Source organism: Anastrepha obliqua, chromosome 2 (genome assembly GCF_027943255.1).
Source record: "Anastrepha obliqua isolate idAnaObli1 chromosome 2, idAnaObli1_1.0, whole genome shotgun sequence".
Lineage (NCBI taxonomy): Eukaryota > Metazoa > Arthropoda > Insecta > Diptera > Tephritidae > Anastrepha > Anastrepha obliqua.
Window position 1 is genome coordinate 26,477,710 of NC_072893.1, and position 18,471 is coordinate 26,496,180.

Genomic DNA, 18,471 nt, shown 5'->3' on the forward strand with positions numbered 1-18,471 from the left:
AAATTAGTTGATTATGATGCAATGTACACAATTTTTTCACTTTGCGAAAATAAACCTTTCCGGTTGCATCTGTGCAGCTGCTCCTTGCTTCCTCAACTGGTGCCGTTGCTCACAGTTCATTCTATTATAGGTAAATTTTCTAGCGATAAGACTCGGCTGAACTGTGTTGCAAGGGTGAATTCATTTTTGGAGAATTCACATATTTTAGTGAGAACTGATCAAAGTAAATTTATATAAATATTTTATTGAATTTACATTGAAAATACATGCATACGGATGTATTAATGTACCTGCCTATACAAAAATATTATGCGCATACAGGGTGTTCAAGAAAAATTTAAAATGTTTAAGGAGGGTTAAGGCACTCGCCTCATTTGAAATGGTGTTTTTTTGGTGTTTCTTTAAAAACGAAAACGAAAACAAATTTTTTGTTTTTCTTTTAAGTATTTCATTTCTTGATCCATTGTTAAAAAATGAAAAAAATTTTCTGGACATACGAGGTTCGTTCAAAAAGTTGTCAGCCTTAAAAAAATGGTTTTCACATGGGAAATAGACACAGATATAGTCGGTTTTACTGAGCCGATTTTAATGAAATAAACTTTAAATGACATGGAATTGAAGTCCTAATCGTGTGAATTGCGATTATTTGGAAAACAATTTTTTAATATTTTTTTCGGACATTTGAAGTAAAAAAATGGGTCAAAAAACGGTTTTACATTTTTGAACATCCACTATTTTGTCATTTTTTTAAGATCGTAGTTTACACGGTGAAGACATTCATACTGAAGAAGAACCTGTTTGTCTTTTTGATTTCAGACACCTGTGAGACCCGGAACCCGTGTTGCCAGCGACACACCTGTTTTTGGAAGACCATTTTTTGAAAGCTGACAACTTTTTAACGGACCTGGTATGGCCGAAAAAAAATTTTTATTTTTTAACAATGGGTCGGAAAATTAAATACTGAAAACAAAAGTAAAAAATCATTTTTCGTTTTCGTTTTGCACGGTTTTAAAGAAGCATCCAAAAAAGTCCATTTCAAATGAGGCGAGTATGAATAAAAAGAAGTAGAAAAGTCTTGATAAATAGGGGTTCGCAAACTGAAAAATTGGATATATCGCAAGTTATTCTTTTCGAAAACATTTTTTTCCAATCACCTGTTTATTTATTAAGTACAAACCAACAAAGCAAAAACAAAACGAAAACACACAAACTTACATAAAATATTCAAAAGGCCTCACTTTTGTGTCGACGCAGGCAAAACATCTTGGTCCGAAGGATATTTGAACTCTGCACCTGGTTGTACTTCTGCTTTACTCCCAATTTGAAGAAACACAGTACTTCACTAGACGGCAAAATAAAAAAGGAGAAAGATAGAATTGAATACTAATACTGAATAGAAACCTTCAAGCCAAATTATCCACTTGTAAAGGGAAAATACTTGTAATGCCTAATCAAACAGGCAGTAAGAAAGTAAGACCTCTTACCAATTTTGGCAATGGCTATGAAAACTTGTTCTCTGGGTACTCACGCAAACATTCTGCAGAGACTGGAAAAAATACGTCTGCTGCTGCACATTTCAACAGTGGCCCGACACAAATCAAGCTCGAGCATTGAGGTTTGACACTACCGCCTCTAACACCGATCCCATAATAATAATGCTTGTAATATCTTAGAGAGGCAAATCGAATATAGAATGGAAAATATAAATAATTTGAAACAATTCCTTCAAAAATATTTACACTGACCTTTGGTTTAGCAAGTTCTCCCAAGATGCCATTATTCAGCGTAGGTGGGCACTTTGCAGTAACAGTAAAAATGCAGTAAATATAATATTTTACTGATTTTGCAATTTAATTTTCATTACCAGTAAACTTTTACTGATTACTGAAAAAAATTGCAGTAAAAATATTTTTTTACTGATTACTGAAAAATCGATTCTGACAAAGAAGCTGATAATTTATGTAAAAATAATATATCTTATAACCTCTACTCTTTCTATGTTGTATAGATATGTGTAGCGTGCAATAAATATTTATTGGCCTGTTTTTTTTCTTTGCATCTTCATCCAATTCTTTTGTTTGGATTGTACGACAGTTACAGTTATGGGGTTATTATTTTGTTATTTAGGAAAATAAGAGAAACCAAAAAAAAGAAAGAATTATTGAGTACATAAATGATTGAATTTCGTGATGAGAGCGTATTACATTTTGACTTCCCATAAACAGTAAATATTATACTGATAATGCAAATCAAATTATATTATCAGTAATTTTACTGCAAATTGTTTTCAGTAATCAGTAAAAGTTTACTGGTAATGAAAATTAAATTGCAATATCAGTAAAATATTATATTTACTGCATTTTTACTGTTACTGCAAAGTGCCCACTTATGTTGAATGCACAATAAATCAAAGAAAATATAAATAATTCCGTTATATTCCGCGAATAATTTTTTGTATGCAAAAATCGTATACAAATGAAATTATGAGTAAAATGCTGACGAACTTATAGACTGACCTGATATATTTTTACATGGAGAAAATGCAGAAAACCGTCGCAAAAAAAATTGGCAAAAGTAAATGTGATTTTTGAGTCACTTCAAAGTGGCACAATATTGCACCAAAATTCGATGAGTTATAAAAAACTCGATTTTTCTAAAAATTTGGACTAAAAGGTTTGAAATTTTTATAAATTTATTTAAATTCACATTTGTAAAAGCTTCATTAAATATTCCCTTCCCATTACTACATGTTAGAATAAAAGATAATTTTCATTACTTCGTCGCCTCAAAACATATTGAACAGGTTCCCTGCCCCATATAACAGTGTCACCGAAGAGCTCTATGCCCAATTTTTTTTTTCAAGATTCTCTGTTAAGGTAGCACTAATATTACAGGTGCAAGCTTCTGAAAGATTTTAGAAAAAAAATAGTACAAAAACATCAAAAACAAATTTTTTTATATGTGATTCAAGAACGTACTCGAGCAAATTCCACGCTGTACGTTTTATGAATCAAAAGTTGTATGATAATGAAAACAACTACAATGTGCTTATGATTGGTCTAAATATATTAAAGTCAGATTTTAGCTGGATTTAGTCAAGTCAGTTTAAGTTGGATTTTTACGTGGTGAATTTCAGAAAACATCATTTGAAGTGCAGATTTCGCAGGATGATTTGATGGCAAATTTAAGAGGACCAGAAGACGCAAGTTCAGCGATCGGTTTAGAAGCTATTGCAGAAGCTGAAACACAACCGCTGTGGCTAGAAGTTATCTTGTCTATTGGACGAGAAATACTTACGTGAAAATCAGGTGTCCCTCAGCGTCATAAAAATTTACGAATATTATGTTTCTAATTATTTACATCGATTTTCGTCAAATCCCATACAAAAAAAACAGAAATAGCTCACCACGTTCAAGAAATTCTCATTAGGTGAAATATGTCCTAAATCTGTACTAATATTATAAAGAGGAAAACTTTGTTTGTTTGTTTGTTTGTAACGAATAGGCTCAAAAACTACTGGACCGATTTTAAAAATTCTTTCACCATTCGAAAACTACATTATCCAAGAGTAACATGGATTACATTTTATTTTGGAAAAAAAAGGGTTCCGTAAGATATTTGGATTTTTCGGACACAAACTGAAAAAAATCTTATATATAAAATAAAGTCAACTTTTTGTGTGTGTTCGCTAACCGGCCGTGTCTGCACCGAATTAAACCAAACTTACACACAATGTTAAGAAGGTATTGAAGATGGTTTCCGTATAGTTTGGATACCTATTGGTAGATAGGGTCTCGAGATATAGGTCAAAACGTGGACCCGGGTAACCTTCGGATGTGTATGTACAATATGGGTATCAAATGAAAGCTGTTGATAAGTGCTTTAATACGGGGTAATTTTCATACCTATTGATGACTAGGGTCTGGAAATATTGTATATGCCAAAACGTGAACCCGCCGTGTCTTTGCACCGAATTAAACCAAACTTACACACATTGTTAAGGAGGTATTGAAGATGGTTTCCGTATAGTTTGGATACCTATTGGTAGATAGGGTCTCGAGATATAGGTCAAAACGTGGACCCGGGTAACCTTCGGATGTGTATGTACAATATGGGTATCAAATGGAAGCTGTTGGTGAATGCTTTAGTTCAGAGTATTTCCCTCCGCTCCGTGACTAGGGTCTCGAGATAGAGACCAAAACGTGGACCCTAGAATGTGTTTGTACAATATGGATATCAAATGAAAGCTGTTGATAAGTGCTTTAATACGGGGTAATTTTCATACCTATTGATGACTAGGGTCTCGAAATATATGCCAAAACGTGGATCCGCCGTGTCTTTGCACCGAATTAAACCAAACTTACGCACATTGTTAAGTAAGTATTGAAAATGGGTTTCGTAAAGTTTGGTTGTAATTCGGAGCAGTGGCAACGGGTACAGCGTTCTTTTGAGCCAGCCATAATGTCGCTTACTTTTTTAACGCTTGGGGCGGAACTGAACTGTCAAATTGACAGTGTGAGTTACAATGTGTCAATATTTCTTTCTGATTTGGATGCCATAAGGAAAAAACGTAAGTGCAACATGTAAAAATTGTTTGTGAATTTTTTTGGAGTGGATTTTGGAACAGTGAATAATTTCTTACGAAATTTGAGAATTTAATGTGAAATCCGAATGAAATTATGTGTTCGTGGAAAAAACAATTTTTTTCGTTTTTTTTTTTTTTGAAAAATATAAATGAATAATGGTTAAAAAAGCTCCAATGCTTAATAAAACATATAAATTGAAACGAAAAATTCATGGATGATCAGGAAAAAAGACGATTGTTTATTCATATGCGTGCGTTGATTTGAAATTTAAAAACAATCTTCTTTTTTCCTGATTTTCAGTTTATATTTTATAATATATTTACTCAAAAAGAAATAGAAAAACAAAAAATTTTGTTTATGCCAAAGCGCTTGAATAAAGAATAAAGAAATAAATAATATGAAAACCATATATTTTCTGTTCTAAACCATATCTATTCTATTTTAGTGTGCCCAGCGAAGGGGGCCGGGTTTGCTAGTTACTCATATATGGCTTAAAATCACCAAGGTAGCGAATTTCAAAATCGGTTTTATGACAAAAAAAATTGTAAGCTATAATGATGACTATTAGCTTATACTGTTGCTTTATTTATATATATTTTTAAACCTTTACAGGGCAGCGCACAGAATTCTTTATTTTTTTAGTAATATTGCTTAGTAGTAAATATCTTGCAGAAAACCATCAATTCGGGAACGTTTTCCTAAGTTTCATAAAAAGCCGCAAAAACCAAACAAAGCGCATAATTTGAGCTTTGTTTACAAACATGGGTATGTATCTATACATATAATATTGAATACCTCCATTTATGCGTATTTTATTGAAATATTGTAATGTTCCCGAAAATGATGAACCGTTCCCGGAATGATAAAAATGTTCTCGAAATGATGATATTGATATAATTAGGTAGAAATAAGGAAATATTTAAATTATAAACAACGGTTTAAATAACTAAGTTATTTATTTATTTTTTTACAAAACTTATTATTTTTCAAAAACATCAATATCAATATCAAAATAATAATATTCTTGACTTTTTTCCTTTTTTAGCTTCGGTGTTGGAATAATACTGATTATTTGCTCAAAATCAATGTATGATATATCCTTGGATTCCAGCTTAAATTTTCGTCATATTTTTCTTTTTTATTTCCGCAAAGGGAAAACCGCATCGCAAGCTCATAAAAAGGTATGTGCTGTTTATGGTGATGAAGTCTTAAAAGAACGGCAGTGTCAAAATTGGTTTGCCAAATTTCGTTCTGGTGATTTTTCACTCAGAGATGAAAAACACTCTGGTCGTCCAGTGTAAGTTGATGACGCCCTAATCAAGGCAATAATCGATTCGGTTCGTCACAGTACAACGCGTGAGATTGCAGGGAAGCTTCATGTATCTCATACATGTATTGAAAATCACTTAAAACAACTTGGCTATGTTCGAAAACTCGATACTTGGGTTCCTCACGAACTGAAAGAAACACATTTAACGCAACGCACTAACAGCTGCGATTTACTAAAGAAACGTAATGAAAATTATCCATTTTTAAAACGACTGATAACTGGGGATGTAAAATGGTTTGTTTACAACAATATCAAGCGGAAAAGATCGTGGAGCAGACCAAGTGAACCAACTCAAACAACATCAAAAGTTGATAATCAACAAAGGAAGGTTTTGTTATCAGTTTGGTGGGATTACAAAGGAATTGTCTACTTTGAACTCTTACCACCCAACCGAACGATCAATTCTGATGTCTTCATTCAACAAATATCGAAATTAAACAATGCAGTTGAAGAAAAGCGGCCCGAATTGACAAATCGCAAAAGTATTGTATTCCATCATGACAATGCAAGGCCACACACATCTTTGGCCAATCGGCAAAAGTTATTGGAGCTTGGTTGAAATGGTTTGCCACATCCCCCATATAGTCCTGACCTTGCACCATCTGATTACTTTTTGTTTCGATCTTTACAAAACTCTTTGAATGGTAAACATTTCAATAATGATGATGATGTCAAATCGTACCTGATTCAGTTCTTTGCTAATAAAAACCAGAAGTATTATCAACGTGCGATTATGATGCTGCCTGAAAGATGGCAAAAGGTCATTGATCAAAATGGGCAATACATTACAGAATAAAGTTATTTAGTTCCATAAAAAATTGTATTTGATTTTCTAAAAAAAATTCGCAATTTTTTAGTTGCCAACCCAATACAACCGCCACAACCGCTCTTGTGACATTGTATCAGACTTCTTAATAGGGCCCCTGTCCGATTGATCATATATGATTCATATCACCAATTTCGTACCATACTGATACGCTCATTTATCCTACATATATAATATATGGCTCAAAATCACCAAGGTGCAGAATTGGCTTTGCTAGCAGTTTAATGTCTTAAATCTTGACTTATTTGAGAAAAAAAAAATTAATGAATTAGTTCAACTAACCTGTTTTGTGTGTACATCAAACAATATAACTAATTAATAAAGCAAATTTTAAATAAAATCAATATACATACATGCATGGATAATCATTTCGGGAACGCGTCCTAATGTACAATCTTAAGCAACAAGTCCAAAATTTAATATACAAATTTGAGGTAAGTTACCCATTTCGTTACTTAATACACCGTATTTTTTATACAAAATTTAGTTTTAGAAAGGATACTAAAAGATTATTTATTTTTAACTATAAAAATGTCCAATATAGTTTGACCAATACCGCACAAGTCATTTCAGTGAACGTATCGATAATAGATCCAAAAGAATTTTAAGTGAATGCAGCCATCCGGTGTCTAACGTCAGTCGAGGAAGAAAACAATAACAAAGCGAGCTGTCAGAGTATTTATCGTCAAATAAAATAAATCTAAATGGTAAGTACCTTTCAATTCATTATTCGTAGAGCGTACATCAATAGTCCGTCGTGATTGAGGAGAAAAACCGCGTTCCAAAGTCTCTGGATGCTATTCCAGGCATAATGGACATCACAAAAGTGTACTGGCAAAAAGGACTAGACGTTTTAATACAATTATATCGATACGAACATTTTCATAAAGAGCTAAAACTATCGAAGCTTTGTATCGGACAATGAAGATTTAAAGACAATATCTCGTCGTCAGCAGATTAAAGTTAAACAGATTGATGTTGAAGCAAATACGTCTTATGGCAAAGAAAATATATGTACATCCAAATCTCGTATCCCCTGGGACATTCTTGCTTGTTAAAGTTCCTACTGAGAAACCAAATATTTGCCAGACATGTGTCGATGACGATGATGAAGAAATCTTAGTAACCTTTTTGAGATCTGTGCGGAAATAAAAAAACAAAATATGACGAAAATGTTTCTTTTGATTTTCCATGTTTCAACGAACGCCAAACGAAAACTACGCAACCGCTCAAAAAACCGTTTTTTATTGATTGACAGCTGAATTGCCAACTATCAAATAACAAAATGTGTTTTAGCTTGGTACTACGTCGGCTAACCTAAAAATTCAACTGAAGCCATCTATGAGTGAAATCCGCAATGACTTAGTTGCCTACCCACTACATATCTATAAAGATTTAACTCCCACGGTGAAAGGGATTTTAGAAAAATTTGCTAAAAACAAGCCGACACAAATTTATGGGTCTTCTATTTTCAAACGGCTTGTCTTTATTTGTTCCATTACCCCACATCTACACCTTCTACAATACTAAATTTGTCTTTTTTTTGTTTTTTTTTTGTCGGGACAACTAGCAAGTGCAGGACTCAGACATTAATTAAGTCCATTGTACTACACTTGGATTACCTTTTAATTTTCTTTAAATCTACCCGATCTCCGAAGAAATCTGAGTAGATCTTGTGGTGCCAAGGAGCCAAGATGGTCGCTTCTTAACACATCAGTGCCAAAGACCTCAAACCTGATTCGAGCGAAGGCGGGGCAGACACACAGGAAGTGGTCCGCCGTCTCATCCTCCTCTTCACAAGCTGGGCAGAGTACACTGTTTGAGATGCCTACCTTTTCCATTACTTCGCCCACAGAAAGTGGCCCGTCATCAGTCCAACCAGCCGTCTGCACTCCCCTCTGCTTAATGACAGAAGGGTTTGCGACAGTCGATCGGACATGACAGGTAACATCAGTTTAGTCCATCTGCAGCCTCGCTCAGCCTGCCAAGCTCGCTTGTGGGTGGTAGTTACCCGTGCTAATCGTGGCTGTGATGGCCGCAGAAGGGAGTGGCAAAGAAGTTGGCCTCAGAGCCCATCTTAGCTAAGGAGTCAGAAGTCTCGTTACCCGCGATACCCACGTGTCCCGGGACCCATGTTAGCATCAGGCTATTATGTCTACCGACATAGTTCAGCCTGGATTTACAGGACTTGACTACCCCTGACGTGGTTGGAGGGCGCAGCTTGGCTGTCGCTGCAGACACATATAGATCTGCCTCTCCATCGTTTTTCCACAACAAAGTTCATCGCTTCTTGAACTGCATACACCTTCGCTTGAAATACAGATGCATGCATTCCAAGAGCAAAGTGCAGTTTTGCCCCGCTGGATTCCACGTAGACCCCAGAACCGGAGCCATGCTCGGTCCTGGAGCCATCCATAAAAATGCGAAAACAGTGTTTGCCGGGCTCATTTTCTGAGTCTTCCCACAACTGAGCCTCTGGTAGCACTACACTGTATCTCTTTTCAGGTACGACTCTTGATGGCATGGAGTCAAAGGGTATGGAGAGAATCGTTGGATCGATGTCCATGCCTTCTCTGTGTTCCAATGCCGGACAAGGGCCGTACCAGTTCCCACTGTGTTTCAGTCTGCGGAGAGGCCTTCAAGGCCTCTCCTTGGATGAAAGCATCAAGTGGTGGTAAACCAATCAGAGCATCTAGTGCCGGGCCTGAAGTAGTCGGAAAAGCTCCGGTACAACAGATGGCCACAGTGCGTTGTAGTCTCGATAAGGTCCTCCTGGCTCCCACTAGAGAGAGTTTACTCATCCAGACCACTGATGCATAGGTGATAATGGGTCTTATCATAGCCGTGTAGATCCATAGGACCTTGCTAGGAGTGAGACCCCACGTTTTCGCAAGGACACCTTTGCACTGCCAGAAAGCTGTCAGTGCTTTGGATGCCTTTATTTCAACGTGTGATTTCCATAGGAGCTTACCATCGAGGATTACTCCAAGATATTTAATTCGTTTGGATAGCTGGATTGTGACTCCTTTTAGCTTTGGCAGAACGAGTCCATCAAGCTTCCTCTTTCTGGTAAAGAGGACAATACCAGTCTTGGCGGGATTTGCCGATAGCCCATTCGCACAGCACCAAGTGTCAATCCGATCCAGAGTTTTCTGCACTTTCCTGCAGATGTTCATAAGCGAAGGGCCTGTTACCAAACAAGCAACATCGTCCGCATATGCTTGTGCGTAGACTTCCGAATCGTTTAAGGTGGTGAGTAGAGGATCGATTACCATGCACCAGAGCAAACACCGCCTTGGGGGCAGCCTCTATTAACCCCCCAGATGACACCAGCAGATCTTCCTCTGCTCGTACCGAAACGATTCTTTGGGCCAGCATCGAACGAATCCAATTTACTAGCACCCGGTCTACGCCGTGCCTACTAGCAGAGTTACACATACTATCAAAAGTGACACTATCAAACGCCCCCTCTATGTCTAAAAAGATGCCCATAGCGTAGTCCCTCCTGTCGATGGCCAGCTCTACCCTAGCAACAAGGTTTTGCAGTGCCGACTCGCACTTGTCTTAACATTTGTAAAATTTCTGTTTTGGCTTTACCCCGTTTGCTCTTGTGGCACGTAGCTGACTTAACATTTTATTTTCAAAATAGCAAAATGGCAAACCAAATCGCAACAATGCGCGCCTATAGCATGCAAATGGTGCGGTAAAATTAAAATTGAAATGTCATACTAAGAAATAGCAGCTAATGTGGAGACAGTGACGGTAAGAAATTCGGTAAGGCAGCGAAATTTACGCTCTCTATCTGACAGTTTTGCTTTAGCAGAGGTTTCTTTGACATAACCCATAGAAGGTGTAGATGGCGGGTTATAATTTGAATTTAATTTGTTTCTATTAAAAAATGTTTTATTATTAATTTTTTTCTAGAAAATTTCCATTTATGTGCACTTTTGTAGCTAAATGTTTAGGTATATTTTTTAGTTTTTCACACTTTTTATAAATATTTACTTATTTTATATATTTATTTTCTACAAACTTACCACAACTTCTGTCATTCTACTTAACTATCTAAGACAATTTGAGGTTAAATGCGATGTGAAAGTGTTGTACAGTGTACTTTGGAGCGGCAACGCTGACATTTTAAACAAAACTGCGCTACGTAGTTTGCATATCCGCAGTCGTCGACCGGTGAAGATTGAGAACGGCTGCTTGCAATTACCATCCTCACCGTAGTATCAAGTATAAAAAGGCGAACTAGAGGGATTCTCAGTTCGGTGATCTGTTGATCGGAGATTCGTATCATCAAAAGTCAATCATGGTTCGGTCGACAAGTATTAAGGCTTTGCTGTTGAATTCCGACTGCCACCACCTCCACGACCAGATGCTTCTCTAATCAGTTCTAGTAGTTTTTGCTTCCTTTGATCCGCAGGAAGTGCGCTCAGCATGTCACGAATCGTTTGCGATGACATAGTCGTAAACTCCGGCGGCTTCTCAGTAGTTGCACTGATATCAACACTGTCCCTAGGAGGAAATATTTTTTATATATATATTTTTTTTCATTAGAGAATCATTTAGTTCATAAATACTTACGGACAACAAATAATCTCCTCAATTACAGTAAAACCACAATGGCCGACATCTTTACTGGTGAGACCCATTGTGGTCATAGAAGCGGGTAGTTGCGGACAATTTAGGCTGACAGCACAATTTCCCTTATAGTGTTCCGTTTCACATGCGTCATTTTCTAAAATACAAGAAAAAAATGGAATTTAAGTGCGTTCTGATAAAACCAAAATATAGTTGATTCAACAATCTGCTACAATTACAGTGTCCGGCACTGGACTACAGTCACCTACAGCCATACTTTCAACGAAAGATTACTTCGAATTCAACCTATGCGGCACAATAATTCCAAAATATTGTTTTGCCATACAAATCGATTCTCCTTAGTGCTCATTGCCTCTATACCAAATGCGTAAACGTTAGCTTGGAACGGCTTTCTCATCGTAACTCGTCACGAGTTTTCCTTCTTCGCTGATCTCCAGCAAAATTGGCTTAAAATTTTTGTGGAATATTTTTTAACCCTCTAACTGCCTCTTTTAATGAAGTTTTAGAAAGGGTCAAAAACACCTATTTAGGTAGGAGCTTGAGCGTTAAAATCTACTACAAAAAATTTTCTCGTTGAACTACAGAAGTCTGAGAACAGAAATTATATTTGAAGTCGTTTTATACATTTTTTTTGTGACAAATTATACGCACTTTCGCCCAAAATTAAGAACTTTAACCCTTCTGTAGTACTGTGAAGTTGAAGCTCGAGATATCCGCTGCCAAAATGTTCGTGTTGAGTAACATTTTTAAAAAAATTCATTAAATGGTACGATTCCTAACACCATTAAGCTGGTTAGGCCATTAACAGCATGTGAGATAGCTCCTATACAACAAGTCTCGAAAAATATATTTTCAATAAAAGTTCCCTATATACCGCTGGGGTATATTGGAGTGTGAATCCTACTCTCTGTCTCCTTGAAGCGCTTGCTGTCGTAGAGTGGACACACTCTAGGCCAGTGGTCGCCAACCCGTCGATCGCGAGCTACCGGTAGCTCGCAAAGGCAATTCTGGTAGCTCGCGCTCTTCACGTTGCAAAAAATCCAAAAGTCTGAAAATTATACCAGTATTAGCAAATTTCAGAAATTTTCATAATAAATAGATAAACAGCGGCAACACTGCGGTAAGCGATTTCGCGCCGACAAACACGACGCGAAGTCGCGTCTCCGTTCTAGGATCGGCTGTAACCGATTAGCGTGTTCGAGAATTTTTTGGCTTTATATATACGCAATGCACGTCGACATTGCGCTCAGTTTAATACTGAACGGCATTATCAACGTTCTGCGTGCAGCGGTTGGGTTAGAGTTCGAAACATTATGGCAAGCAATAGTAAGAAGGCGAAGACATACCATTTCCATTCGGAATGGGAAGAACAATACTTCTTCACGTGTTTGTTTGTTATGTAATACATCTGTGTCAGTTCCTAAAAAAGGAAATATTGAGAGGCATCATAAAACTGTACATTCGAATTTTGAGAAGGCATTGCCGTTAAATTCTGCCACCAGAAAAGAAAAACTCAAACATATAAAAATCCAGTTAATTGGACAACAGTAAATATTTTTGAATTAGATAATTAGATAACTGTATTTATTTTTCACTGCAACTGGATGAATCAACAGATGTAGTTGACACCTCACAGATGGCCATATTTGTCAGGATGGCTTTTAGTAATTTTACAATTAAAGAAGATCTTTTGAAGTTTATTCCACTCAAAGGACATATTACTGGGCTAGAGCTGTTTTCTCATTTAAAAAATCTCATCTCTTCTGAGAAAATTCCAATATCAAAAATGGTAGGCCTGACAACTGGCGGTGCTCCAGCTATGGTGGGTTGTGATAAGGGGCTCGTGGCGCTATGTCATAAGGATGAAAGTTTTCCACAATTTCTTAGTTACCACTGTATTATACATCAGCAAGCATTATGTGGAAATTTTCTAAACTTGAACAACGTTATGAAACTGGTGGTGAAAATTGTGAACAAGATTAGAGCTCAAGAGTTACAAAGAAGATTATTTAAAACCTTGGCTGATGAAATTGACTGTCAATACGGAGAGCTACTTCTTCACTCTGAAGTGCGATGGTTAAGCAGAGGACGAGTGCTCAAACGTTTCAATGATGTCCTGCCTGCTATGCTCCAATTTTTCAAAGAACGCGATGAACCGATTCCTGAACTGGAAAATTCGACTTGGCTCAGAGATTTTGGTTTTCTTGTGGACATTACAGAGAAATTAAATGAGCTTAACTTGCAGCTTCAAGGCAGGGATAAAGAATTAGCGGAAATGATTTCGGATATAAATACATTTATTACAAAACTTGAATTTTGGGAACAAAATCTAAAAAACCGCGATACTAAGCATTTTCCTATTCTTTCCGAAAAGATATCCAAAAATCTATTAGAGCCCTATGACAGTAAATATCATATGGAAATATTGTAGTTTCTAACTTGAAGGAAAACTTCAAAAATCGTTTCAAGGATTTCAGCAAAATTGCTTTAGTGACGCAATTTGTTGTTTCACCCTTCATGGACATTGATATACAACAGTTTGCAACTTGTGTTATGAACAACTTTGGCGAAGACATTGCTGTGACAGAAATGAAACTGATTGCTTTTCAAAGTGACTTGACTTTAAAATCTTTAGATTCAAATACAAAATGTATATGGACTTTAGTATATTAAGTAAAGATAAGTATTCAGTTTTATGTCGTGTTGCGTTGAAAGTGAAAGCGTTATTCAGTTCAACTTATTTGTGTGAATCTTCTTTTTCCAATATGAAATTTATTAAAAATAAATACCGCAATCGGCTTACAGATATACATTTGCATAACTGTATTCGAATGACTGTATCAAATTATACTGCAAATATTAAAAAAATTATCGATGAGTCAGAATGTCAACCTTCTCATTAAATATGCTCTTTTTATTTTTATAATAATGTACTATTACTGTTTATTGTTTTTTTAAGTCGCTTGTGATTTGCCATTATGACTGCAAAAAATTTTGTTACGATTGATAGGTGTGAACATGGATGTAGTTATGCATAAGTATAAGCACTTTAAGTCATAAGTTTATTATATTATATAATATATAGAACGTATATTAGTAAAAGAAATACATGTATTGTATGTCGAATATAACTGTGTATTATTTAATTTATGTTGGCTTATGCAAGTAGCTCGCTGTTTATTTCAAAATCTTCAAAGTAGCTCAACACATTGAAAAGGTTGGCGACCACTGCTCTAGGCAATGCAGCGGACGATGAACGACATTATATTTTGCAAGAGCAGGGCAGCAGTATGTAGTAATCCTGTCACCATACTGCTGAACCCAACCGCAAGGCTAGCGTCAGCTCAGAGGGCGAAAACGGTAGTTAGAGACGTATGAGAACCAGCTTTCTTTTTTCCTACTATGAGCTTATTTAACATATTTGAAGTCGGGGCTAGGATAGATACTAAGAGTAACAACAGAGTCTTGGGTCATATAGAAATGGCGGTGAATGAGCCTCTTGTGGGTCATTGGTGGCGTTCCAAGTCCCAGAAAAGGTTTACTGGCGAAACAAGGCAGTCTGGCGTCTACAAGTATGTAGTATAAGGTAACCAGAACAGAAATAAATAGGCCTGTTTTCCTCAAAATGGTTCGCCATAACGTATGTTCCCAATAGAAATTAAGGACCGAAATAAGAATATGCCGCTAGGTAACGCAAAAACGAAGTATCATTTGAAACTTCACCAACCATCTCGAGAACTCGGACTTCACCACTGCTTCCTTTCACATAAGGTTACCGACATGCAAGCAAAAGCGGATTACTTAGTCGCACTGCCCGGCACTGTTGGACTGAAGATCAACATTGTCAACAGCAAGGCCATGAGAGCCAAACCAACCGGCTCACGCCATATAATAATTGGCCATTTCACGGTAGAATTCGCTGGTAGCTTGGCTATTCAATAACAACAGACGACGATGCCGCAGAAGCCGTCAACTGCAGACTGAATAAAGCAAGTACGGTATTTGGACGAGCTCGCACATCGGCGAGCGAACGAAGCTTCCAATATTCCACTCTTGTGTAAAGTCGGCAATGCTGTGCGGAACTAAAACATGGCTGGTCACAAACGACATCACACAGATGCTCCAGACCTATATAAACACTTGCTTACGCACTTGCAGAATATTCTGAACAAAAGGAGTCAGAATTTCCACACAGTGGAGTCTTATTGATGAACAGCCCATCCACCGCCAGATAAAACGCGATAGATAGGCCACACAGAAGATCATCAGTTCACTTAACTCGGATGGTGCTAAACTGAAATGCCCAAGGAAGTACCTGGAGAAGATCAAAAACCACCTAAAGAAGATCGACCTTGCGTGAGTTAGCCGCTGTGAACATCATATGGAATAGCGCAAAAAGAAACAGTTATTGTCAACAGGAACTAATCTTATCAAATGGCGAAACCTTGTTGTTGAGGACCTATATTCCCAAGTGGAGTGTTGAAGGTATATAACATATAGTATACCGCTAGGTCTGAATTTTCCAACTTGAAATAAGCAAATAAGCCTTGTCCAAATTGAATAAAGAGGCAAAGCGAATGGGTCTGGTGGTGAACGAGGACAAAACGAAGTACCTCCTGTCATCAAACAAACAGTCAGCGCAGTCGCGTATTGACACCCACGTCACATTTGACATGACAGTTATGATTTCGAAGTTTTAAGATACTTCGTTTATCTAGGAACCTCAATTAAGACCTATAACAATGTCAGCCTTGAAATCCAACGTGGAATCTCTCTTGCCAACAAGTGCTACTTTGGACTAAGTAGACAACTGAACAGAAAGTCCACCCTCGACGAACAAAACTAACACTCTACAAGGGTCTCATCATGCCCGTTCTATTGTAAGGCACAGAAGCTTGGACGATGACAACATCCGACGAGGATGCTTGGGGTGTTTGAGAGTGAGAGCTTGGAGTGTTTGAGAGAAAGATTTTGCGGAAGATTTTTGGACCTTAGCTCGTTGCCGACGGCGAATATCGCAGGCGATGGGCTGAAAGAGCTTTACGACGACATAGACATAGCGCAGCGAATAAAGGTCCAGCGGCTACGTTGGCTGGGTCATGTCGTCCGAATGGATACAAACGCTCCGGTTCTGAAAGTATTAGATGCGGTACCAGCTGGTGATAGCAGAGGAAGAGGAAGGCCTCCTCTGAGTTGGAAAGATCAGGTGGAGAAGAACTTGGCTTCACTTGGTGTGTCCAATTGGCGCCGGTTAGCACGAGAAAGAAATGACTGGCGCGCTTTGTTAAACTCGGCCAAAATCGCTTAAGCGGTTATCACGCCATTTAAAAAGAAGAATGGAATTGAATAGACTCAGCAGCTAGTCCAGCATGAGGAAACATCGATCCAAACACTAACTTTTTAGTATCTGCCATAATTTAAATAATCGAAGAAGGGCGGTTGAAAATTTTTTCGCGGGCCGGACGGTCTCTATGAAAAAATATTAAGCTATTTTTGGGTATTCTTAATTTTTGTAACGACTCCACAAAAGTGTAGATTTCTCCTCATAATAACAGTTATTTACTCACCTTCTAATTGAGCTGCTCCGAGTGCCAAGCAGGCAAGTAAAACAATCACGAACATAATTGGGTGATAACTTTAGAGGAAGTTAACTGTAGTTTGTGAAATGTTTTGAACACGAAATGTCCTTTTATATTCCTCACAGTTTCACGTATGTTTGTATGTATGTATGAATTTAGACTTGTGTACACTTTTTTGTAGCTTAAAGCCGGCACTTCTTTGCACTTCTCACACAAAATTTCAACTGAACTCTGTTTTGGCTTCGACAAATGTTGTCATATAAATTTGTTATTTATTTGTTGATAAAAAATATTTAATCAATTTTATTTTTGAAATCGAAGTTACGCATATTTTTGAGTATTTTTCACTAGAATTTAAAAAATATATAAAATTTTGCTTTGCGAAAATAAACTCTATGACAGCTCTTTGCTTCACAACTAATTTTATTGTTTGCAATTCATTTCAATGAAAATTTCTCAGTGATAACACTCAGCTGAACTTTGTTGCAAAGATGAATTCACATTAAGAGCAACTATTTTTCTAAGAACTCACCAGAAGTAAGTTTATACAAAATACGAGGGCACGTACATACGTTTTACGATAGACAAGCAAAAATCAACTTTATAAACGAAAATGGTTTTATTGTTTTTCAAAAAATTCTCCGTGAAGATCAATACAACTTTGCATGCGATTGAATCAATTTTCGAAGCACTCGAAATGAGACTTTTCTTGAGCGATTTTTAAATTATGCGGTATCCGATGCGAGCTAATCATTTTGGCGGCCAAATATTCATGCAATATTGAAGGCGTGAAAGTGGAACTAATGCCCAAACATTCCGCAATCTGACGGCCTTGCGATATCACTACATGCCAAGGCAGCTTAAACAGGTACTAATAGTTCTCTGCGTTGGAAATATCAGATGGAGAAGGACTTGGCTTCACTCTGAGTGTCCAACTGGCGAGAAAGAAACGACTGGCGCGCTTTGTTAAAATCGGGCAAACTCGTGTGAGAGGTTAACGCGCTAATCAAGAAGAAGAAGTATAGTGAAGCATTTTGTAGAGAATTTTGTTTATGCCTTTGGTTCCTAAAATTTCAAAATCTATAAACAAAGATTGACAGTTTCGAGTAATTTAAAGAAAAGAAATCAGTTGGCAACTGAGTAGAAAAAATCAAATAATATCTACTTCAATTATCTCTTCAATATGGCTGGATGCATACTAAGGTATCCATTTATTTTGACATCACAACCGATTTTACGGCCGACCTAGACGAAATTCGTTCTTTGAATTCATTGCAAAAATGGTTGAATTTGGAAAACCGGCAAGCATGTCGCCCGATTGGGGCTACATCACGAAAAGTCCAACCAATTTTTTCAGCACACTGCTGCTAGTTTGATGTACATCGAAAATCAGCGAAATTCGTCGCCCAAAATTGTTGAAGTCCCAATTCCATCTTTTGACCAAGAATAATGTTTCAACGGCCGCCGTGGCCTAATGGGTTCGAATCTCTGTGCATGAAACACCAAATAATACAACAAGTTTTTTCTAATAGCGGTCGCCTCTCG

The 18,471-nt window shown here is 37.1% G+C and overlaps 1 protein-coding gene across 2 annotated transcripts; it reads right to left on the reverse strand.

Moving 5' to 3' along the window:
• Positions 1-10,700: 10,700 nt before the first annotated feature.
• Positions 10,701-17,256, reverse strand: LOC129238729 (uncharacterized). Of its 2 annotated transcripts, none has more exons than XM_054873879.1 (3): positions 16,915-17,256; positions 11,330-11,483; positions 10,701-11,254 (listed from the first exon to the last, which is right to left on the reverse strand). In XM_054873879.1, exons 1-3 carry the CDS (start codon positions 16,967-16,969, stop codon positions 11,074-11,076), a joined length of 390 nt encoding a protein of 129 aa, XP_054729854.1. In that variant the 5' UTR covers positions 16,970-17,256; the 3' UTR covers positions 10,701-11,073. The 2 variants fall into 2 exon arrangements, with proteins under 2 accessions (XP_054729854.1, XP_054729853.1); XM_054873878.1 differs by having other exon boundaries at positions 10,701-11,260.
• Between the last annotated feature and the right edge of the window lie 1,215 nt (positions 17,257-18,471).

Coding starts and splice junctions, on each gene's coding strand:
- LOC129238729 (XM_054873878.1), bottom strand. CDS start 16,969: ATGTTCGTGATTGTTTTACTTGCCTGCTTGGCACTCGGAGCAGCTCAA. Junction 11,484..16,914: donor CGGAGCAGCTCAATTAGAAG/GTGAGTAAATAA, acceptor CTTGTATTTTAG/AAAATGACGCATGTGAAACG. Junction 11,261..11,329: donor GAGGAGATTATTTGTTGTCC/GTAAGTATTTAT, acceptor ATTTCCTCCTAG/GGACAGTGTTGATATCAGTG.